The sequence below is a fragment of the Passer domesticus genome, chromosome 7 (genome assembly GCF_036417665.1).
Source record: "Passer domesticus isolate bPasDom1 chromosome 7, bPasDom1.hap1, whole genome shotgun sequence".
In the NCBI taxonomy this organism is placed as follows: Eukaryota; Metazoa; Chordata; class Aves; order Passeriformes; family Passeridae; genus Passer; species Passer domesticus.
Window position 1 is genome coordinate 58421271 of NC_087480.1, and position 24530 is coordinate 58445800.

The window sequence follows — 24530 nt, forward strand, 5'->3', positions numbered from 1 at the left end:
GCCGGTGCCGCCCCGGGGGTGTGTCCGGGCAGGGGTCCCCGGGGTGTGTCCGGGCAGGTGTCCCCGGGGTGTGTCCGGCAGGTGTCCCCGGGATGTGTCCGGCAGGTGTCTCCGGGGTGTGCCCGGGCAGGTGTCCCCGGGATGTGTCCGGCAGGGGTCCCCGGGGTGTGCCCGGGCAGGTGTCCCCGGGGTGTGTCCGGCAGGTGTCCCGGGGGTGTGCCCGGGCAGGTGTCCCCGGGGTGTGTCCGGCAGGTGTCCCGGGGGTGTGCCCGGGCAGGTGTCCCCGGGGTGTGTCCGGCAGGTGTCCCCGGGGTGTGTCCGGGCAGGTGTCCCGGGGTGTGTCCGGCAGGTGTCCCCGCGGCGGGCTCCGTCCCCTCCCCGCCGCTCGCACCTGGCGCGGGCGCTCCCCGCCCCTCGGGCCCGCTCCGCTCCCCGCCCCGCCGGGCCGGCCCTGTGCATTGTGGTCCGGCGGCGGGGGGCGAACATGGCCGAGAAGCAGAAGCACGATGGGCGGGTGAAGATCGGCCACTACGTGCTGGGGGACACGCTGGGGGTCGGCACCTTCGGCAAAGTCAAGAGCTGAGTACCGCGGCCGCGGGCGGGGCCGGGCCGGGCCGGGCGCGCCCCTCGCCGCCGCCTCCCTCCTCCCGCTCCCGCGGCCTCCGCGCCGGTATCGCCTCCCTCCCTCCCTCCCTCCCTCCCTCCCTTCCCCGGGCTCCGCTCCCTTCCCCGGGCTCCGCTCCTGGGCGGCATCCCCGGCGGCAGCGGCTGGCGGAGCCGTGCCCGGGGCGCACGGCGGGGATGCGGCTGGGGGGAGATGCGGCGCTCGCCCCTCGCTGCTCCGGGCTGTGACAGCCCCCGGAGCCCGTGCTGCGAGCAGCACCCACCCAAACTTTGCTGCCGCGCTCGCAGGGAGGCGATGGGGAGGGAGGCTGGAGCGCACCGGCATCCTGCTCCTCCGTGCCGGGAACGCGCTGCTCGCTGCCGCCCTTCCTGAGGGGCCGCGGGGCTCCGGGCTGCTCCGGGCTGCTCCGGGGTGTTCCCGGGTGCTCCGGAGCCGAGGGGTCCGTGCTGCCGCCCCGAGCATCGCCCCGCAGCTCCGAGCGGCTCCCGCGGGGATGGAGGCGCCGGGCGGGCAGGGATGAGCCCTGGGCTGCCTTCACCTCTGGCTCCAGAGCCACCTGAGCACCTTCCAGTGCGTAAACGGGCTGCAGGAGAGCTGGAGAGGGACTGGTGGGGCGAGGGGAATGGCTTCGTGCTGACACAGGGCAGGGTTAGATGAAATTGGGGAGGAATTGTTCCCTGTGCGGGTGTTCAGCTTCCTTCCAGGGAAGCTGTTCATCCCTGGAAGTGTTCAAAGCCAGGTCGGATGGGGCTTGGAGCAACCTGGGGTAGTCAGAGGTGTCCCTGCCCGTGGAAGAGGGAGGGATGAGATGAGCTTTAAGGTCTCTTCCATCCCAAACTGTTCCAGGGTTGTGTCAGGCTGGGGCTCCGCGCAGGGATTCTTTGGCTGGTCATGCCAGAGCAGCCAGCTCACATCCTGAAGGCTTTGCTTTACCTGGCTGTGAGGTTTGCAAATATTTGTGTTTCTTTTTTCCCTGTGGATTCTGCCGTTGCGTGCAAATTTCATTTTTTAAACAAGATACTAAAAAACCAGAAAACGAACCAAATTCAGTCTCTAAGCTGTGTTTCCCAGTTGGAATTTGGTTTAGCTCGAGCTGGGGGAGCAGCTGTCCCACTCAGTGTCCCCCCACCCCAGTGGGATGTGGCTGGTTCTGTGCCTGCCCTCAGTTCCTGGAGTTTTAAAATAAACCCAAATTGACAGCAGATGAAAGAAACCACCACAACCACTGCAGCTAAGTCCACCTGTGGCCATTAATCACGCCCCTAAAAATATATTGCTCTGTTTAATCCCAAACCACAAATTTACTGTCTAAAGAATTATCAGAATAAATACTTCTAACAGTAAGGACCATTTAAATCACTCGTGTGTACTAGCAGACCTCAGAACTGCTCCAAAGGCAGGTTTTCTCCTTGCAGACCAATTTAAACCTGCCAACAATTGCCTTTTTTCCCCTTAACTAGCACAAATACCCCCTACCCCACATATGACCTGAGTTTGGTAAAAACGGACATTTTCCAAAGAAATATTTCAAATAACATAAAAGAGATTTCCTGGCTCAAGATCTTTTATAGGTGAGTAGTACACTTTGTATGGTTTTTTCCCTTAATATTTTGCCTACAACTGACAGGTGAAGTTTGTGCTTGAGACTGGGAACTGAAATGAAGAAATGGAATCTCCCACTCATATAGAATTACAGCATTTTAATCAAATGAGCTGTAGAAAAACTTGTATTCACATCAGAAAAGTGGAGGGTTTTGTTGATTGATTCAAGCATTGTGTGTTGGGTATAATAATTGCTTTTTCAGGGAGAAGTCAGGTGCCATCAGTGACATTTCTTGCTGCTTATGTGTTTTTTTAAAATTCTGCCTTGCACCAGGTTTTGGTTTTGGCGCTTTTTGCTGTCTTACTCGTTAAAGAAATCATAATTTACAGTTGTTCAGGATTATTGTTATTAGGGACATAAGAAATGGCAATGAAAGAGAGGATTTAGTGATGTGGGGTACAAACCAGGGCTCCAACTCGTGGCTGGAGCTGAGGAATCATTTGGAGCCATCAGGAGCCAGAGACACAACAGGAAAAGTCCCTGACTGCCTGGGTCATCAGGGAGCTGATCCTCCCAAAAACTGCAAGAAACTGTTTTGTTTTTTAAGCTATTTCCATTTCTGGATCTCATTTACAGAAAGTCCACACAAGGCACAGAGGGGAGCAAAGAGGCTGGCAACTGAGGGCAGGATTTTGGTGCTAACACTGAAATTCCATCTGGAAGTGGGGATGAGGACCCAGCATCTGTTAGAAGAGAGGGAGGTGGCAGGGGCTGATGTGGTGGATGGACAGGAGGTGTCATGTCAAGGCTTGGAGTTGCCACACAGCATTTTTACCAAATGTAGTTATTTTCCCTGTTATTATCCCAAAGATAATTTACAGAAAATAGAATTATTTGCAGAAAAAAATATTAATTTGTAGAAAATCAGAATAATTTGCAGAAATAGAACTGTGGAGGTCTTGGATTTTGGAGTTTAGCAAAACCTTGAAGGAAAGAGGTGGCATCTCCTTCCCAGGGGGTTGGCAAGAACAGATGAGACAAATTGTGTTTGCTGTGGGCATGTCCCACCCTGTGGGTCCCCAAAAGCTCTGCTGTGACCACAGTGAGGTTCACAGTAGTAACCCAGATATTTTCTGTGTGTGATGCCACCCACAGCATCCCTGGGGGCCTTGGTGGCTCCTTTGCCTGGCTTGTTTGCCACAGAAGTGACAGATTTGTGGTCCCTGGAGGGCTGGCAGTGCTTGGGTTGTGTTTGTGTCACCTCCATGGGCTCCAGTCGGGATCAGATCCCATTTTTCCCAGGCACCGTGGCATTGCTGCTGAAAGACAAACTTGGTGTCAGAGGGAAGATAAACTAAAGGAGACTGAGCAGAGGAAGGGCAGGGAGAGGCTGGGACAACACACAAGTGGCACTGGGGCAGAATTAATGCAGCATTGCTAAATATATGCTTTGGATGGATTTCATTTTTAACTTTGGGCTGAGATAAGGGCCAGCAGAGCTGATAGGGAAGGAGTTTCCTCACCCCTCCACAAGCTTCTACATTGCCCTGAAGATTTTGCAAAAATGTTAACTGCTTGTGCTGCCTGAGCTGGTAGGATAAAGAAAGTGATGTAGAAAGCCATGCTGTCAAGGGGTTTTATTTATTTTTTATTTATTATCTGTGCTCATGGTGCTATAATCACTATTGCTCCTCTTTTTCTTTTTTTTTTTTCCTTTTATAAAAATAAGTAAATGTCAAGAGTGTCCTTTCCACTTTTTGAATCTGGGGAGGCAGTGAGAGAGAAGGAGGTGTCCTCACCAGCAGCCAAGGCCACCACTGCCCACCCTGGGGGTGAGGATCCTCTTCCATGCCTGTGGGAGACCTGGGACCTGCCCCTCACTTCTGGGATGATCCTGTGAGGAGAGGGAGGGCTGTCCATACTGCCCTTGTCTAAATTCCTGCAGTTCAGAGAGCCCTCAAAGGCTTAAAAGTCTCCCACCACATAGGAAATTGTGTTCCCTCTTTGTCTCTCTCTCTCACTGAGTTCAAGGAGGCTTAACAAGTCACTGGGGACAGAAACAATAATATCTCTGTATCTAATGCTTACTGTAAGCAAAAGATGGATTACAACATAGGCTGTTTATTTTTAATTATTAATGTGTTTGTGCTAGCAAACCTTCGCAGAGTTACACATTGTTTGTCACGGATGGGAAAGGGGATGAACTATTTGGCAATAGTATTAAAAACAATAATTATTCATTCTGGGCATGGCCTTTTTTTTTTTTCCCTAGTGTATAATAAAACAATTTCAAAGCATATGCTGAGGCAAGGCCAGAAAGCGTTGTCCTGAAACAAAGGCTGGTAGAAATCAGGGTTTTCCTCCTAGTTCAGTGAAAAAACTTTGCTTTACCTCCCTGCAGCAGTGCCCTCCTCTCCTCTTCTCGAGGATTCACCAGGGAAAATGCCTCCCTGGACTATTTACAGCACTCTCCTTGCCCTGCACCAGAGGAATTATCTGCCTCCTCCAGCCCTCAGCTAATCCCTAAATTGCATCTCTTCTGCAAAGCTGAGTTTATTTTCATTCCATCATCTAGTAGTTTTAAGTATTACGAGGAATAAAATGGACATGCAAAGTGGTGCTTTAATTTTCAAGGGCAGTAAAGTGTTTTATTTTTAGGATGCTCTTATTGAGGAAAGAATCTCTGGCAGGTCTTATCTGGTGGCTAATAATAGTGACCTGGTGTGCCCTGAGTGCTGCTGCCCTGCCCTTCTCACACCTCCTGCTTACGCCGGGTGCTGCTGATCAGCTCATTAGGACTGCCAAAATTACAGGCTCTAATAATGTAATAACAAGGTTTGCTGGCAATAATTAACTCCTTGCACTGGAAGGGTGATGTTGGTAATTAGAGAGCACAAATATTTACTGTAAGCAGGTTTTTCTGTGCAGGCTTTAGGAAACCATCCGTGTGTCACTCTGTTGAATATCATGCTGAAAAATACTGAGAAGGGGCAGCTTGGTTCTGAGAACCCTTTTTTGGGTATAAACACCACATTTTTAAGCTCTTTCTGCTCTCAATTTCGATATAAATCTTGCTTCCAGGGGGCTTTATATTTTTTTGTGTGGTTTGTTTATTGATAACAAATGGATCCCATGCTGAATTAGTTTCACATCATTAATTACAATTCCCCCAGTGACAGTGGGGCTGCTCCTCCCAGTTTATGGGTATGATTTTTCCCTGAGATAAACAACAGCATCTCAGTGCACCAAGTGCATTTAAAAAAAAAAAAACATATTGAAGTTTGCATCTTTCCTAAAAGCAGAGTTTGTTCCTGCAGTCCAGCAGTGTTCCTGCAGCTTGTCACCAAAGCAAGAAGCACGCTGGGGGAAGTATAAATAGAAATTCATTTTAGTAATGCAAATCCCGCAGTCCTATTTTGGGCAGGGAAAATCCCCATACCATTTTTTTAAAAAAAGAAGTGTGATGGTCTAGTTTTGAGACTGGGTTTATGAGGGATTTTGTCTACCAGTGTGTTATGGTGGAGATTCTCCTCTGCCATTTAAATATATCTGTTTCTGATTAATCTAGCTTTTACATGCTATAAATCCTTGCAAATTAGCTTGGGGTATGACCTCCTCCAGCAACTCACTCTTCTGTTTAGTGGAGTGGTTTTGGCAGATAAGTCTCCTCTCTTCTGCCTTCTACGACTCCACTGGGAAAACAGTGAGGAGACAAAAACTTTAAAATATTTCACACCCTCATCTTCTGCTTTTTTCCCCCCTTCAGAAGTGGTTTTTTGCTTATAGTGCCCTAAACTGCTTGTGTGAACCCTGCTGCACTGTTTAGTGACTTTGCAATGCTCTCTCTCTCTGTCTAATAGTTGGTGAACACCAGCTGACAGGGCACAAAGTGGCAGTGAAAATACTGAACAGGCAGAAAATCCGCAGCCTGGATGTGGTGGGGAAGATCAAACGAGAAATTCAAAACCTGAAGCTCTTCCGGCACCCTCACATTATCAAACTGTGAGTACCCTCCCTGCCACGTGTGCAGCTGCTCCTCTCTGCACAGAGACCTCTCACACGCAGCCAGCTGGGTTTCAGGAGATGGATTAGAGCACTAAAAATTGTGTTTGGTCAAGGTTTTGTGTGTTAGACGATCCGCTGGCACAAGTTTTCCAGAGAAGCTGTGCTTCCCCCTCCTTGGAAGTGTTCAAGGCAAGGTTTGGATGGGACTTTAAACAACCTGGGATAGTGAAAGGTGTCCCTGCCCATGGCAGGGCTCGGAATTGGATGGTCTTTAATGTCCCTTCCAACCCAAACCATTCTGTGATTCCATGAATTGCAGCATGGTCAGGCTCTGAGAGTGAAACCTTGGCCTCCAGTCAATAGGATTTATGTTTTAATGGGCTGATTAGCCAGAGCTTAAAAGAACATTCTTTTTTTTTTGTTCCAAAATTTATTATTCAGACATAAGTTTTGACAGTCTCCACTTTGATGAACCTGAGTTGGGGTAGTAAATCAGCACCTGCACTGCAGCCTCTGGGATTCCTGCTCAATCCCCAGCTTGTGCAGCCAGCCCACATTAATGAGGCACTCGATAATATCTTTGGCATTCCTATAAAAGAAAGCTGTTGAATGGTAACTGCAAGGGTAAGTTGACATTTAGGTCAGCCTTAAAACTGGCATGAGATATAGCAAATACCTGGGACTTAGAGGCAAGGGAAAACAAATTCTCCCTACAGTTAAATAACTAACCATGCAGCAACTGTTGACTTTAGAGTAACTTCACAGTTCCATGGATTTATTGGAGAACAGATTGGTATTATTTCATGAAAAAAGCACCAGCAAGACTCCTCAGCTGTGTGCCCAGCATCCTGCAAGTCAAATCCTGTTCACACATTTGTCAAAGCAATAAAAATTAAATCCAGTCTGACAATATCTGTGTCCTGTGATACATGTTGCATTCATGAAATACGGTGATAAAAATGTGAGGAGACTGGGGCACACAAACCTCTTTCAATAAGTTTTTAAATGTATATAAAAGAAATATTGGGGCAATTAACAGTAGCTTAGATGTCTGGGTCCAAAGCTCTTCAGAAAAATGAGGTTGATGTTATTGATCTTTATGGGAGTATCCCACATTCCCTTGCCAGTCTCTGACAGTTGCTGAAATCTCTTGGTTTCAAATTACAGTCCTGTAAAAAGTAATGAAATTAATCTGAAAAAAAACTCCAAAACAACAGTAACAAAACAATGAATTTGAAATAAAAGAGAGGGAGGTCCTAGCTGGTGCTGCTGTGAATTCCTGGGGCTGCATTGACCTCAGCTGATCACTGGCAGTTTGTTCCAGCTGGGACACTCAAATGTCTTTGCTGCACTCAGGGAACATTTTGGAGGAAAATGGAACAAAATCAGCAAGTTGAAAGTGATGCTCTGGATTTTTCCCCCATTCTAGAGAGATTTGATATTTGAAAAATAACTTTAGGGGGGGGCTCCTTTTTGTTTCTGTACCTGTCCAGAGGAAGTTTTCTCTAGTGCCTAGAGCTCTTTATCTTTTTTTAATCTTGATATGAGGAAAACCAGATGGATCCTCTTCTTGCCCCCAGCTAACCAGGACTTCATTTCTAAAGCTGTTGTTGCAGATCTTACCCAAAATGGAAATTTGAAAGTCAGGGCAGTCCTAAATGTGGTAAGATTGCCTGGCAGATATTTCAGAGGATTATTTAAAGGGCTGAAGGAAGATCAGAGGTCTGGAAAAGAGGTCCTTCCACAGACAAGTGAAAGATTATGCTGGAAACAAGAGACAGCTTTTCAGGAGTGGAAAGCAGTTAAAAATGCAAGAGCTGAAGAAATCCTTGTTTGAAGTGCTGATGTGGAATTATTAATCTGTTTAAAAGCCTTTCCCTGTTCCTAATTATGTTTTTTTTTTTTTAAATCTGCTTGTGTTTTTGAAGGTACCAGGTCATCAGCACACCAACAGACTTCTTCATGGTCATGGAATACGTGTCCGGGGGGGAATTGTTTGATTACATCTGTAAGCACGGACGTGTAAGTGCCAGTCCCAAGTCAGCCCCAGCACTTGTGTGGGTGGAGGAAGGTGTTCTGGAGCAAAATGCCTGCTCGAGGGAGCACAGTTAAGGTTAAGGCCCAAAATAGAAGTTGCTTCACAGCAACCCCATCTGGGGTGTCTCATAGCGGCTCGCACGAAACTTGTTTGTGATTTTTTGCAGTGTTCTCTGGTGTATTTTTCATCCTCAAACCAAAATATCCAGAGTAATGTGTTGCTCAGGGCAAATATTTGGGAAACTGGCTTATTTTTGTGATTTTTAGCTATGGGTTGCCTGTCAAAACCCCCATGATCAGCAGCAAATTTATGGCGTGGGAGGGGAAAACCAGTTGGTGTGATCTCCACTCCAGTCATTCACCACTCCCAGACCCCCCTCTTGGTTCCGTGTCAGGTTCTTTGAAGAATTTTCAAGGATGTGGCTTATCTGAGCAACATTTTCAAATGCCAGCAGTCCCAATGGGTATAAATCATCTGTGAAATGTGAGATTTTGGTTAAAAGGAAGATCACTGGTGTCTGCCCCATGGAGCAGTTGCAGGGTAAGGAGGTAAAAATGGGCCAAAGTGGACATCCAGAATAATGGTTCAGGTGAAGGATCAGCCCATCACATGTTCCCTCTGTGTGCTACAAAATCAATACATTTACTGCAGATTGAGTTAGATTAGTGTAGTGGTCAATGGAGCTGACTCAGTTTTCTTTTCTATGTACAGTTCTGATTTCTTACACATTTTACCCATCTAGATCTTCTCAGTGACTGATTTGGATTTTTTCTGATAAACTCAGTTTTTCGTCAAGGGAGTCTTTTGGAATTAATCAGTAAAAATAATAATTGAAAATTTAGTTTCTCTGATATAGCTCAGACAACTTTATTAGCTACACAGGTAATTAAAATAACCACGATATTCCAGCTTCACCTGTTGCTTCCAGAAGAAGTCCATGAGGAATTGCTCCCAGCAACATCCTCTGTGGCTTTTTGTCCAGCCTGGATCTGTACCAGTCCCATTGGGACAGGAGGCCATTGTCTGATAGGTGCCACCTTTAAATTCTTGTTGAGGTCTCACCTTTCATCTCAGGGCTGTATCATTGTCAAACACTGGCACACTGTAAAATGCAAGGGTGAGAAATCTACTTTATTTGCTGCTTCTGCTCTTAGGCACTCTGGGATTTTCCCTCTGCACTCTGGAAGCTTTTTGGCTCCTTGCTAAGTGAAACCTTTCCCTGCCTGAGTGCACACCAAGCCCCAGCGCTGTTCCCTCTGCTGTCCCCACAGGTCGAGGAGGCAGAAGCTCGACGCCTTTTCCAGCAGATCCTGTCTGCAGTGGATTACTGCCACAGGCACATGGTGGTGCACAGGGACCTGAAGCCAGAGAATGTGCTGCTGGATGCACACATGAATGCAAAGATAGCTGATTTTGGTATGTGACCCCAGCAGCATTCCAGAGGCGCAGCCAGCGCCGCCGGAGCGTGGCCGTGGAGCAGCAGAGCCTGCTGCCCCAGCCACCAGCACCTGGAAATCCCACACTTACAAACACTGCCCTTCCTGCAGCAGCAGGGATTACTCGCTGCAGGCTGCTCCTGCAGTGGCACTGAGAATGGAGCAGAGAAGTAATTTGTAGATCTCTGCTGTGTTTGAGTGTAATCACCCGACGTCAAATTTACCTAATTTGTGTTTGAGGCAGACTCGGTGCAGCTAATTCAGGGTGAGCTGGCTGTGTGTGTTTATTTTTGTGTATGTTCTCCCTCTGTTTGGCCATGTGCTCTTGGCCTCAGTTCATTTTACAACCAGCTGTAACAGGAGTATCTAAGTGGCATTAGGGATTGAAATCCATTAAAATACCCGGGCTACCAACTCTGTCCTGGTGAGTCCTTTCTAGCAATGTAAATCCTTCTGAAGATTTACTCATTTCACAGCCCCACCCAGTTGCCATATGAAGTGAGTGCTCTGGGATGAATTATGTCTCTTCTCCATGCTCTGGGATTTGCAACTTAGAGGAGCAAAATTAGCCTGGAGTGAATATTTCTTGATTGAATGTGAAAAAAAACCAACAACCCAACAAAAATAACAAACAACAACAACAATAGTAACAAAAGTAACAATTTACAAATCAGGTCAGAGAAGTCTGTCTTAATTATATCAACAGTTCCCTTCCAAATATCCCACTTCACTTCCCTGCCTTTTCTCTGTGTGACACAGAGTCCAGATCTAAAGGTCTGGACCTTTAGAGCAAACATCAGTGTATAATAAGCATTTTTTTTTTAGGACTGTCCAACATGATGTCAGATGGTGAATTTCTACGCACCAGCTGTGGTTCCCCAAATTATGCAGCCCCTGAAGTCATCTCTGGAAGGTAAGACATTCCATTTCTTATCAGAGTCTATGTGAGCACATGGAGTTTAAATTTGTCCTTGGTATTGGAAACAGCTTTGCACATCTAGTAAAAGCAGCTGAATCCTTTCAACCTGGATTTTGTGCTTGGGTGAATCTGTTGGCAAAGATCTGAAGGTTTTCTTGCTTATTTTACTTCTCAGTAGCTGTAATAGCAAACCATGTTTTGCTACAGGTGTTTACTTTGGAGGAATTATTAATACCAGATGTTGACTGTTTATATTGCTAATTAAAGAGGGTGAAAAGGACTCTTTGGATGCAAATACTGAGGTTCCAGGTGGAAAGGCTTTTCCAGGCCACCCCCTCCTCTCCTGCCCACCTGTAATATAAAACATGGTGTTAACGAGGAAAACCATTCACTAACAAAAGGAGCAGGAAGATCTTTAATCCCTTCCCAACACTGGTAAAGAAAATACTTGTCTTCTGGTGCCTTAAGCTTGGGGTTTTGGCTGTGGCAGTAGGCTCAACCTTCAGAGCTTTGTTTTGAACTGATTCATTGAATTGACAAACCTCCTCTGTGGTTGCATCTCTCAGCATGAAACATCTGTACAGCACATGGAGTGCTGGGCACACCCCACGAGGCTGAATTGGACTTCCACGTGTTGATACAGAAGTGTTGCCTCCTATATTTTGCTGTCGGGGACAGAAATTACATAGAATGTACATTTTGCACTAATTCTCTCTGTAATTCCTTAGCAAAGATTGCAAATACAGATTTTCAAATTTTCAGTCCTCTGAGTGGTCCTTCAAACTGCCCATCTCATTATCTGCCCCTTTTTTATTTAAATCCCTTTTGCCATGAGCTTTACTTTTCCTAATCCAGTGTATTTTTGCCTATATCTGTAGCTTTTAAATAGAACATTTTGTTCAGAATGTGTTTGCTGTGATTATGATTATTTTATCCCTGTTTACACCAGAGCAAGTGTTGGCAGAGCATCCTAGGAATTACACTAGCATCCAAAAACCCTGTTGTGACTACAGCTCTGTGTGTGAAATGAAACCAAGTAAATCCTCATTGTCAAGAAGGGGACAAAGCCAGAAACTACTGGGATTCCAAAAAAATAGTATTTCCATCTCAGTGAAGGCCAGACACGTTTTTCAGTTTGAATAGGAGACAAGGCACATGGCAGATCAGCAGGGAGGATTTAGTCCTTGAGTGTTCCAAGGGTACAGAAAATGCAGTTTAGTAACAACAAAACTAAGAAGGAAAACCAAAACCAAGCCCCTGTGTTGCATTTTTTGGCTGGTTGCAGCTGCATCCCTCCCTCATCATGCTTACCTGCAGGCTCAGGGCTGCCTGAGTTTCATGGCCCTGCTCAATGTGCCAAGCTGGCCTCTTCTCAGAGCTGCATTTTGGGGGGACAGGCACAGTCCACCCTCCCTGCCCTGCTGGGGGCTGTGTGGGGCAGGGGGGAGCTGACTCCTGGCTCCTGCTGCCTTCTCTGCTAGAGCACAAAAGCAGTAGAGCATGACAGCTCAGTTTTCAGAGCCATAAAAGTGAATCTCATGTGGGCTTAAAGGTCCAGAAAACTGTTCAGGCAGTGCTCTTATCAGGAAAAGAATCAAGCTTCTGATCTGTGGGAGTTGGGCATGGAGGCAGAGCTGAGGGGGCATCCAGCTGAGCCTCTGCCTTTCCAGAATGGCTTTGCTGCTGTCCCTGGCCTCAGCAGGGAAAGTCTCACCCTTGGAGAAGCAGACCAGGTGTTTTGGGGGTGTTCAGAGGATGGTCACATGCATGACCAGCATGATTTCTATGCTGATGTGTCTGCAGTGATGCTTTTCAGGAGGAGCAAGTGCAGATTTCATGAAGACACTTCTGTAGTTGCATTTCAACTTCTGTATTTTGGTTGGGCCTCACAGCCCAAGGGCAAGTGTTGCCTCCCAAAACCTCTGGGGAGGCATCAGATGTAGCAAAAAGAGATGAGTAGCAGCAGCAAAACTGTACTAGTTGGGATGTCCTGAGTTGGGGATGGCAGAGAGCACATTTGGCAGCTTGTCAGAAGTGGAAGCACTTAGATTCCAGCACAGCAAAAATAAACACTCAGAGACAGAATTATCTGTTGCTGCTTGATCTGCCTCATTCAATAAACAGAAATTTCTGGGGCAAAGGAGCAAACAGCCTGGCAGGGCTCTTGCAAATGTGGGCTTTGGCTTTTTGGAGAGTTTGGTGGAGGCAGGGTTGTTCACAGGAGTGTGGGCAGCCAGTGCCAGCCCTGCCATTCATTTCCCTGAGCAGTTTTGGCTGAGGCAGATTTGGTTTGGGGGGAGCCACGTGAGCAGCCCTGGTGTGGGCTGGAGCTCTGTCCCTGCTGGAGCTGGCAGGGGGGTCTCTCTACCTGCACCCTGATTGAGGAGATGATAGGGGTCACACAGAGCCTGGGGAGAAGGTTGGGGTGACACAGAACCTGCACCCTGATTGAGGAGAGGATGGTGGTAGCTTTCTGCTGTCTTTGTCCTCGTGCAGGCTCTATGCTGGCCCAGAGGTGGACATCTGGAGCTGTGGTGTCATCCTCTACGCCCTCCTGTGTGGCACTCTGCCTTTTGACGACGAGCACGTCCCCACCCTGTTCAAGAAGATCCGTGGGGGAGTGTTCTACATCCCTGAGTACCTCAACCGCTCCGTGGCCACGCTCCTCATGCACATGCTGCAGGTGGACCCCCTCAAGAGAGCCACCATCAAGGACATCAGGTGGGCTGGGCTGGGCTGGCTGCCTGTGGGGGTGTCTGGTGACTGTCCTGGGGTCACCTCTTGGCAGGTGGGCAGGGTGGTTTACAGGAGTAGTCAGCTAATCCAGATAGTCCTTGTCCCAAGTGATTGAAGGAGCAGCCCTGCACCCCTTCTGTGCTGGCTGGAAGTGGGTGATGATGAACAGGATGAGGATTTTTTATATATATTTTATATGCAAATATTTAAAATTCTATTTTATTGCATTAAAAACTAGCCTTAAAAATCTCTTAACAGCACTTAGCAAAACCAGCTATAGCATGCAATAATCCCAAAAACTTGATAATATCCAACAGCCTTTTTTCATTACTATATTTCAAGGCCATATCCCTATGGGTACCAGATAAAGGGGCTAATCATTGTACTTACTGTATATCGAAAAGAAAAGGAGGAGAAACCCAAGAGTTACTAACTTAATATGTAAATATTGGATGTATTACATCTGGTTATGTGCTAAGCATGAATATAAACCATATTAGGGCTTCCAGAAATTCTCAGGTTTTTAATGCATTTTCAGTGGACGGCCTTCATTTTACCCTTCAAGCAAACCCATGAAAACTTCCTTTTTATTCCTCAATTCCTTAGGATGAGAGGATTTAATTACATAATAGACAGGCAGCACATGAGGCAAGATTACTGTCAGTACATAGAACCTATAGACTGTGGAAACCCAGGGCACCGGGAATATTTCTGTCTGTTCTGGGGTGCCCTGACCCCCAGGGGAGCACTGACTTTGACCCTCATTCATGGAGAAAGTTTCCTAGACTTCAAGATAGACTAGAATCCGCAAAAGTGTGCAATAGATTATAGAGAGTAGTGTAGGTGTATCACTTGCTGAGAAATTTAGGATTTGGGAGTTTTAGTATGTTGTGGATGGAAGCAAGATGGAGGGCACAGGGTGTCGTCCTGGGTTTCTTCTTCACGCTTTTTTTTTCCTTCTTCTTCATGGGTGGCACACTGTAATTGGGCAGAAAAGTCTGCATTGTGGGCACTTTGGGATCAGTTATTGGATTAAAAGGGAAAATAATCTAGGTGTCAGTGCTTAATTGGATGGTTTAGTCTTAAAAGATCTTGTAACAAGAGATTAGTTACATTTTGTTAGTAATGGCTACTAATAATGGCTACATTAGTTAGCCATTTTGTGCCTTGTAATGAAAAGCCGCCCAACTCACAGTAATGAGACTGTTTTACTGATAATAAATAATAAACACCTGAGTCCCAACATGAACTACTGTCTCAAGTGCCTTCAATCCAGACCCAGAAAACCGACAACTGGTACACCCACAATCCACAAGGCAGTGTGTGAGTTTTAGACACTTGATTATCATTCACCTCATTGTAAATTGGTGAGAATTGGGTATTGGGCATGGGAATTGGGTAGGTTTGATGCTCTGTATCTCCACCAGGCCCATGGGAATCCCAAAGTGTGAGAACCTTGGAAGTGTTGAGGTCTTCAAACCCAGTTTGCAGCGTGCCATCGCTGTCCCCGTACCGGGCTGGGCTTTGCTCCCCGTTCACCAGCTGGGCTTCACTCTTGGCTGGTGGTGGTTCCCCCATCCTCGCATCTATCACAGCGAGGCTCCCCTCTGCTTTCCGCAGGGAACACGAGTGGTTCAAGGAGGAGCTGCCCAGTTACCTGTTCCCAGAGGACCCTTCCTACGACGCCACGGTCGTCGACGACGAGGCGGTGCGGGAGGTGTGCGAGAAGTTCGAGTGCACCGAGTCGGAGGTGATGAACAGCCTGTACAGCGGCGACCCCCAGGACCAGCTGGCCGTGGCCTACCACCTGGTCATCGACAACCGCCGCATCATGAACCAGGCCAGCGAGTTCTACCTGGCCTCCAGCCCTCCCACCGGCTCCTTCATGGACGACAGCGCCCTGCACATCCCTCCGGGCGTGAAGCCGCACCCCGAGCGGATGCCGCCGCTCATCGCCGACAGCCCCAAGGCTCGCTGTCCCCTGGACGCCCTCAACACCACCAAGCCAAAGCCCCTGACGGTCAAAAAGGCCAAGTGGCACCTGGGGATCCGCAGCCAGAGCAAGCCCTATGACATTATGGCTGAGGTGTACCGGGCTATGAAGCAGCTGGACTTCGAGTGGAAGGTAGGGAGTGCTGGGGTGGGTTTCCTGCATCCTTTATCCCATAAACTCAGGGAGCTTCACCTGTTTCCAGACAAATGTCTCACCTGTTTCTAGATAAATGCCCCACCTGCTTCCAGACAAATGCCCCAACCTGCTTCCAGACAAATGCCCCCACCTTGCAATAATCCCTGCTATTCCTTGTTAAGGCAAACTCACTGAATTGAGGTGCCAGCTGTGCTTATTTGTGCTTATCTGTGGTGTTTCTTTCTAGCGTGAAATAAGGGGTTTCTTTCTGAGTGCTCCAAGACTTCTGCTGGAAGGATGATTCTGCCTTGTTTGGCTGCAGGGATAAGAGGAGCTGTTCACATTTCTAATTTTAGTGGCTAGTTCCTTGCAAGGTCATCTCGAGTGCTCCTGAGCAGAGGAACTCTCATTATTTCTGCCTGGTCCTGTCAGGACAGAAAGGGTACAGTACAAATTGTCCTAAAGGATGCGCAGATGAGGGGCAGGGGGACTTGGGTGCAGAATTTGTATCATTGATGTGGTGGCTTTTTCCTTGATGGAGATGCAGCAGTGCTCATGGACCAGATGTCTTTTCAGACATTTATTGCTTCTTCAGTTTAGGGCTCAGCTTCTTGATTTAAATCCAGATGTTTCAGCTGATAGTATTCACTGCAGATATTTCTCCAGGGCTGTGCAACATATAGTCACAGGCAGCAGCATCATGTGAGCACTGGGAGCCAGGTAAGGAGAATTTCAGCCCAGATCTTCATCACCAGAGGAGCTTCCCATCTCCCTCCAGGTCCCAAACATTGTACTGTGGGAATTTCACAGTTCTGCTTCTTTAAAACCTCCTACCTCCTCCTTATTTTTGATAATAATACATGTTTAAAACCAAGTAGCTTCCAGAAACCCCCTTTCCCTGCACCAGGCAGAAGATGAACTGTGGCCAGGTGCATTTGCCCACACCAGCCAGACATTTTTTAGCTGCAAGGTTTTACAGGGAGTGAACAAACTTGCTGTATTTCTGCTACAGCCTCAAAAACCAACTCAGCCCAACATCTCCGTGTAGGCAGTAGAGCTTCTTTCATACGAGGAGGTTTCACAATAGCCTTTCCCACCCTAAGAATAACTTCAGATGTGACTCTTCATCAAAATTAACTCCCCCATACACACAGTTGCTTCTTAAATATAGCACAGAGAAAAGATCTCATTGTAAATGAGATGCAGCAGATTGTGAGGTGGGAAACAGCGAGGGGAAATACTCAGCTTGAGGCTGATCCACAGGCTGTGCTGATGGGAGAGGCTGCTCTGCTCTGCCCAGCTTGCCCTGATTTCACAAGCACTGTCCATGCATGTGGGCCCACGAGTGGACTTTTTGGTCCATGTGGCCATGGCTGCTGCTGAGGGAGGAGCAGACATCAGTTTTGTGCCTGGCAGATGGGTCACTGCAGCTTCCTCAGCCAGCAGCTGGTGAATCACAGCCTTAAGAAGAATATTTAAAGATAGGAGGAAGCGAAGCAGTTTGCTTCATTTTATAGTGGTTGTCCTTTTGAGAAACTGTTTTTCCCAGAAGATGTCTTGCTCATATTTAGAAAAAATAAGGAAAGAAGTGTTCCTGTTGGTGCCTGGAGTCTCCCTGCTGAGGGCAGTTTCCCCTTGCAGGTGGTGAACGCCTACCACCTGCGGGTGCGCCGCAAGAACCCCGTGACCGGCAACTACGTCAAGATGAGCCTGCAGCTCTACCAGGTGGACAACCGCAGCTATCTGCTGGACTTCAAAAGCATCGATGGTGAGTAGGAGATGGAGAACATGTGGAAGGGCGAGGCTGGAAGTTTAAGAACCATCCCCTGCATTTTGAAGTGCTTACATCCGTGTCATTTCAGCAGAAGCCCTTTTGAGCTTTTCGAGCTCTGCTGCTGTTCCCATTTCATTACCACACCCGCATTGCAGCTGCCGAACTAATCCAGATTTTTGTCTCTTCTCCCTTTCTGCTGGCTTTTCAAGACGAGGTGATGGAGCAGAGATCTGGCTCCTCCACGCCGCAGCGCTCCTGCTCGGCCGCGGGCTTGCACCGGCCGCGCCTGAGCATCGACGCGGCCGCGGCCGCCGAGTGCCAGTCGCTGATGGGCTCCCTGAGCGGCTCCTTCGTGGGCAGCATCCCCTCGGTGCCCCCTCGCCTGGGCAGCCACACCATGGACTTCTTCGAGATGTGTGCCAGCCTCATCATGGCCCTGGCCCGCTGACGGCCGCTCTGTGAGGATCTGCGCCGACTCGTCCGCCCCCTCCTTTCTCTCGCTTCCTTGTTCTTCCTCCTCCTCCCCTCACTGCCCCACAGAGCCAAGTCCAGACCCAAAACATGCCCCCCTCTAGCAAGGCACCAAGGAAATTAACTTAATTTCTCTCCTTGTGCCTGGCGAAATGTATCCAATACTCTTTTTTCTTCTTTCCTTGTGAACCCCATGGGAAATGTTAAGGCTGTAAAGTAACAAACATTATCACTGAGTTTTTGGAAAACACCTCCCCCTGGTTCATCCTGAGGTAATGGAGGCATAGCCATGCTTCCTGCAGGGAGTTTGATGTTTCCCTGAGGCTGTGCAGAGCAGGGGCAGGCTGAGCTGAGCCAGGGCAGAGTGGTTGACCAGGAGCTCTGTGAGGTGGAGTTGGAGGGTGATGAAGCAGCTCTGCAGTGTTCACACCCAGGTGCCAGCCTCTCTAACACTTTTCTCCCCAAAGCAGCAGCTGCTTAGATGCTTCTGCACTAGTGCAATATGACCTCCCTCCCCTCTCTTTTTCTTCTCTGCTGAAGATGGGCAGGGAAGGTGTGATGTGCAAAGGTCCTGTGCAAACCTGCCGTGGGGAGGCCACTCTTTGCAGAGTCCCTAAGGTGCAGTCTTTGTCCCTGTCCTCTCTTTGCAGAGGAGTGTCCCTAAGGTGCAGTCTTTGTCCCTGTCCTCTCTTTGCAGAGGAGTGTCCCTAAGGTGCTTTATTTTGCCCAAGGGCTCCGCACAGCACTGACCCACTCGCCACGCTCGGAGCTGAAGGCAGATTGCCTTTTTCTCTCCTCCCTCCAGCCTGCTCCCCCTCCCCTGCCTCACCACAGGCCCCGGGGGCTGAATCCCAAGCAGGGTTCAGGTGAGCAGAGGACAGGATCTGGATCAGCCACCTAGAAGCCAGCTCTTCCCCCGAGGGCTGGGATCATCCCTGATGGGCAGGAGCCATCAGCAGCGCACAGCTCCGGAGCACTCACCACTCACCTTTCCCCTAGGACACTCTGGCTGTTGTCACCTCCCCAAAATCACTGCCAAATCTGCCTTCCCTGCTGCTGGACACTCACTGCCCCTGCCCAAGGGCTCTCCTGTCCTGCTGCTGCTGCCCACTGGACTGTGACCTTCGCTGCTCCGCTGACCAGGCAGGGATATCCCAACCCGGAATTTTACTGTTCCTTTGCTACTGGCTATCTGAAGGATTGGATTTTACTTTTTAAGATGAACTGCGGGGATTTTTAAGGTTAAATTCTTGTTACCCAAGGGTAAACCCTAATGCATGTGTGACTTCTTTGTTTAAAGGAGTTATTTTTTATTACACGGGATTAAGCTAATGGGCAGCGTTGGCATCTGCTTGGCTTTGACATGGTATTTAATTCCATTTACTTGATTATGAAGTAATAGTCTAATCAAGGAACAAATGCTTTATGAAAGCTTTGCCAAAAAAATGTTGGGTGGGGGTTTGGTTTTGTTCTGTTTTTTTTGTTTGTTTGTTTTTTTTTTTGTTTGTTTTTTTTTTTTTTTCTTTTGTGTTCTGTTTTAAGAAACAAAGCAAAGAACTTTTGCTGGTCCCAGGTATGCAGTCATTCAACTTGAAAAAAAATGTAATCTGTCTTTTTGATAGCTTCTTATGACCCCTTAAGGTTTTTTCCTAGGGTTTTCTTTTGTACAGTTGCACTTTAATTTATACTTTCTGCAAGTTTGTATGAGAAGCAAGGAAGAGAACAGCAAATTGAGCCTTTTTTACTAATCATTTAAAGTAATCAAGACAAACATGGGATATTTTTGCCATCTACTGGCAGTTAAATGGACCTTTTCAGTTTTAAGTCCCTTTTTAAAAAAAAGAACCACAAAATTGCCTTACTTTTGTTACAGATTGTGCTTGGATCCTCACTAACGTGACTTTACAGCTGCAATTTTTCCAGAAGCCGCACAAAGTAGAAAGCTTCCAAAAAAAAAAAAAAAAAGAAAAAAAAAAGAAAAAGAAAAAAGTCAGTTTTGCTGTTAAGCTCTTGAACATTAAATCCAACACAGCAGTGGTTGGACTGTAAGAAATACTGGAAATATTTGTAGTGCTCCTAGGTTTTGTAACGAGTCTTTTATTACATTATGATTATTAAATAAGTATTCTGGGGTGAGGATGGCTTTGGTGCTGTGCCTGGTGCCTGCCAGGTGATTTGTGTCCCCAGTGCTGTGGTGTGAGTTTGGATGGAGAATCCAAACTCCTGCATGAAAAAAAAACCCCAAACCCCACCCCAGAGTCAAAGCTGAGGAGCACCCAGCCCTCCAGCAGCTTTTGGATCAAGGCTGAGATGAGCAAAAATGGTTTGGGGTGATGGGGATAAACCCCTTTGCAAAGGAGCAGGAACAGCTATAGGGCCAGGAAACAGCAATGAGTGAAGTGTATTTCAAATGTTAAAGGCTTTTCAAATCTTCACTCCCAGCTGAGCATCTTGCCAAGTCCTGGCAGCACCCGTAGCCCCCTTGATAGGGGCTGGTGTGTTCCAGTCTGGGGCTCAGGAGCAGGGAGATGTACTGATGTCTTTGTTCAAATTGACTCTTGTCCTCTGGGATTTCCTACCCAGCAGAACTAATAGTATTAAGCAGCAGTAAATGCCCTTGGGAGGAAATATTTGCTTCCTGGAGGCAGGTGGGATTTCTAGGTTGTAGAATAAGCCCCTTGTGGCACTTGGCATCTTCTCCGACCCGTGCAAACATTAACTGCTGTGAGGATCTGCAGAACCAGTCCTGCCTGGAGGGCAGTCAGAGTTACTCAGCTTTCCATATGGAGAGACACAAAGAGATGAAGCACTTCCATGCTCAGGGTCAGCAGAGGCAGTGGAGGGAGCAGGACTGGTGGAAGCACCTCCCCAGTGACCACATCGGACTGACTGGTCCATCACAGCCTTGCCCAAATCCGTGCTGCACTTTGGAACACTCTGAGGACTTTCACTTCTTTGTATTATTTATTTTACCTTCAAATAGGCTGTGTTCTGTTTCCCAGCTGCAGAGGAGCTGCTGACCTCCAGTTACATTTTCCAGAGGAAGAGTTTAACTTCCACACTGTTACACTGTGGTCAGCTCTTTTTGAGTTATGCTGGTACATGCACAAGCGTCGGGAAAAGCAGGGTAGACAATATTTGAACTACAGAAACTTGAATTACTCCAAGTGCAATTCTTCAGAAGCCACTGAACAGCTGTGCTTTGCAAACCACAAACTCACCCAAATTTTGCTTCAGCTCGAGGGGGAGAGAGATAAAATGTAAAGGATAAAGAGTTCAGATGGGCTCCAACAGAAACCTCCAGCTCCTGGATGAGTTAATTCAAAAATACCTTTTGCTTGTTCTTGTTGGAAGCTGTGTATATGTAAATATTATATATGTATACATGCATATATATATATAATGTAGGTGGCATCCCTGTCATTGACCTCTCAGCTTTATTCTTCCAGCAGGGCAGGTGTGTGCCCGGGACACTGCCACCCCTCACTAATCCCAGCCTCTGAGAGGACCTGGACAAAGGGAATGCTATTTTTACACCCTCTTTTAGGTAAAGCCCATGAGTAGCTTAGCTCACCCCGTCAGGCTCGGCATGGCCTTGGCCAGGGATGGGAGGGGAAGTGGCATCAGGAGCTGTGAGAATCCTGCCCTTCCACCCCCCTGGCCAAAGCCTTGCTGCTGGTGGGGTTTGGGGCAGGTTTATTTTCAGGAGCTGGAGCTGAGCAGGTAAAGGCAGCAGGATGGGTTTTTTTCCCCTTCAACGGGTCAGAAATGTATCTTCAGCTGTGTGTCCAGTTTAGCATTTCACGAGGTGTGTACAAGCACAGGGGAGTCCATGGGCAGTGTTGTAAAAACGTGAGCCAGCTGGTTAGCGTGTGCCGTGTATACGTTTCTGTGTGTGATTATAGTGGCATTCGTGTTGGAATTGATGAGGTTTGAACAAAATAACCCTTCTGTCTACTCCTTTTCATTTCACTGCTGTTTGCTGTCAGCGTGCAGCCCTGTAGGAGGAAGAGGGAGCTGTGTGCAGGACATGAACTCGTGCCTTCGCTGCGCGTTGGGACTGCTGGAAGTGGCAGCTTTGTTTCACGAGGTGCACAATTTCCCCAGCTCGTGCAGGATCCCCCCTCTGAGACATGCAGGCCGTGTTTCTAAATACTTGAAGTACCATTTGTTGTGCAATTATTTGGCTTCACCCTTTTATTAGCTGAGAGGAGAGAGGGAAGAAGAATCGCACATCTGGATGAGCCAAGCCAACCCCCGCTCGAGCTCCTGCTGTTCCTTCCCTGGAAAGTTTTAGGGTCTGGTTTTGTTCCAGGTATATGATGGACCTTACTAGAGTCACCTTTCTTAAGGTCTTATTTTGGTATGGGCTTTTCATTTAGTGCTTCCCTTTGGCTTCCTTAGCCCTCCCCTTACATATCCCTTTTTCATCATTTGCTTATTAAAAAAAAAATGCAACAGCTTCTTGTAATTCTGAGTTCCCAGTCTGCCTCCCAGCCATGGAGTTAATGATTCAGCCAGAGGTACCTCAGTCCCATGCCTGAGAGGTGAACTGGGTTTCAGAGTTCCCACATGACACCTACTGATGGAACACTGACTTTTGCAGGGAGCACACCTGGTATTCGCTGCACAGATCTTTGCTCATTTTAATTGTTAAAATTAGGAGAACTAGACTGTGAATCAGAGCTCTACCTGCAAGCACGAGTACACTTTTGGTGTTAGAAAAAGTCTGTTTTCAACAAAAGCCTTGAAGTTCCTGCTGAAGCTGCCTTAATTTAAAAATCAAAGTTTATTTGTAAGACTCATCTCTGATTTATTTTTTTTTAAGTTTGGAAATAGTTTATTTATCCTCATCTCACAAAGCTGTGAAGTAGATCCTGTAGCCATGGTAATATTTATTCTTGTTGCTGAAAGCATGTTCATGTGTTCTGTATCATGTTATATTCACGTGGTTTGTACCTCAATGCATTTGTTTTGTTTTTTTCTTTTAGAGCACAAAGCAAAACTGAATCTCAGGATTTCTGTGGTGTCCTTGGCCCAGCATCTTTGGGCAGACAAACCTCAGCTCTATGAGAGAGGTAAACTGGACTGTCCACTGCAATTCTTAATTCATACTTTAATGGGTATTGATGATTTATAATGTTATGTATTTATAATTTTAAGAAAAAGATACTGAACTTTAAAAAGTTCTGAGTAGAAGCATCCCTTCAAATATATCATTAACATGAAGCTCAGGAAAAAAACCCCTTGAGCTCTGTAAACACTCCATCCTTGATATTTTCTATTATTTTGTCAACTGAGGGCCTGGAGAGGGTTTTGTTTCCCAGTTCATGGCTGTAGTACCTTCTGTCATGGAAGGGCACAGAGCCCTGGTTCAGTTTTGTCCTTTGTGCATCAGATAATCACAACGAAGCCTTTTTCCTTCCATTTATGGTGTGGAAAGTGTTTCTCGGTGTACTGCACTGCATGTGATAGCTGTCTCCATGGTTGACATTTGCACTTTAATAAACTCAGAGATGAAAAGAGATAAAAGCAGCAAATCCTTTGGATTTCCTTACTGCACAGTCCCTTTCTGCAGGCTGGGGTTGGCTGGTGGAGTTTCCCTCTGGAGATCCTTGCACATCCCAGCTGTGGGACCACAGATGCCCCCAGGGCTTGGTGGGGTGCAAGGGGGCAGGGTGTGTAGTTAAAATTTCCATATGAGTAATTTAAACAACTTCCCCAACCCAAAATCCATGCCAGGAGCCAGGCCCATGTATTTACGTGTGCTGACTCAGATCTTCACTCTTACAGCAAGGAGTAAAGAGAGAGAAGCATTTTGAAGACATCATGCAAAAATAACCTTTCACTGCAGAAAAAGTGCTGGGGACAAAACTGGGCACCTGTTTCCTCTGTGCCTGTGATGCAGGAGGATGTAACTCCAGTTCAAGCACACAGCTGCAGGGAGTGCCCCAGATTTGTCCCTATCCTATCCCCTTTTTACACAATTTCAGTTCTCCCTCAGGCTCATCAACTCACAGCTGTTATCGTGATTATTTCCCCTTTGAGGAGAAACGTGGAGGAACAGGGCTTAACACTCACATGAGAATTATTGTAAGTTTTGATGTGGTTAGGATGTACCAATAAGACTATAAAAGAAGCAAAAAAAAAAAAAAAGATGAGTTTAATTTCCTGACCAATCTCTTGACCTAAATATAGCCAACCTGTGGTTTAATTGAGGAAATCTAAGTTGCTGTATCTAAAGCATTTTTTGTATTATCTGGAGTCAGCCCATAGCAAGCTCTTTTTTCTTTGCATGCACTGGAATGTGTCCATGAGGAACAAAAAGCATTTCTGAGGGTATTGCAAGGCATCCTTGCATTAAATCAGCTGCCTCTGGCAGTGCAGGAGTTTGTGTTTCCCAGGGGTTTGGGCACAACCCCACAAGCACCAGGATTGGGGCTGCATCACGTCTGTCACAGGATACAGGGGGAGATTCCTAAAAAAACCCTTCATTTAAAATAAGAAAAAACTTGTTAAATGACTTCCTTGGGAGGCAAAAAAGAGCTTGCACATGTGGCTAATAGAGGATTTGCCCCTAGTGCTTACAGAGGGGTGATGAATAGACTTCATGAGTTGTGAGCAAGTGCTGGCGGGGAAGAGGATGAGGAAGGAGTGGAGGAAGGGGGTGTTTTCTTCAAGGTTTAAATCCTAAACATCACCATAGGAAAAAAAAAAAACAAACCTGAGGAGACACTGTCTCCAACACTTCCCTGGGGCCAATTCCCTGCAAAGGGATGGAGGTGAAGGGCACAGAGCACGTCCCAGCCTCTGCCAAAGCCAAACACGCACTCCAGCTCCCCAAACTCTCCCTCT

At 47.2% G+C, this 24530-nt stretch overlaps 1 protein-coding gene across 4 annotated transcripts; it reads left to right on the forward strand.

Moving 5' to 3' along the window:
* The first annotated feature begins 449 nt into the window (after nt 1-449).
* PRKAA2 (protein kinase AMP-activated catalytic subunit alpha 2) lies at nt 450-23207 on the forward strand. Of its 4 annotated transcripts, XR_010366593.1 has the most exons (10): nt 453-4000; nt 6029-6170; nt 8102-8195; nt 9483-9627; nt 10473-10560; nt 13063-13287; nt 14923-15427; nt 17072-17198; nt 17414-18293; nt 18341-23207. XR_010366593.1 is itself a non-coding variant. In XM_064428970.1 (9 exons), the coding sequence occupies exons 1-9, from the start codon at nt 485-487 to the stop codon at nt 17650-17652; spliced, it is 1659 nt and encodes a 552-aa protein (XP_064285040.1). In that variant the 5' UTR covers nt 450-484; the 3' UTR covers nt 17653-23207. The 4 variants fall into 4 exon arrangements, 3 of the variants coding, with proteins under 3 accessions (XP_064285040.1, XP_064285039.1, XP_064285041.1); XM_064428970.1 differs by having other exon boundaries at nt 450-578; nt 17414-23207; XM_064428969.1 differs by having other exon boundaries at nt 17414-23207.
* The last annotated feature ends 1323 nt before the right edge of the window (nt 23208-24530 follow it).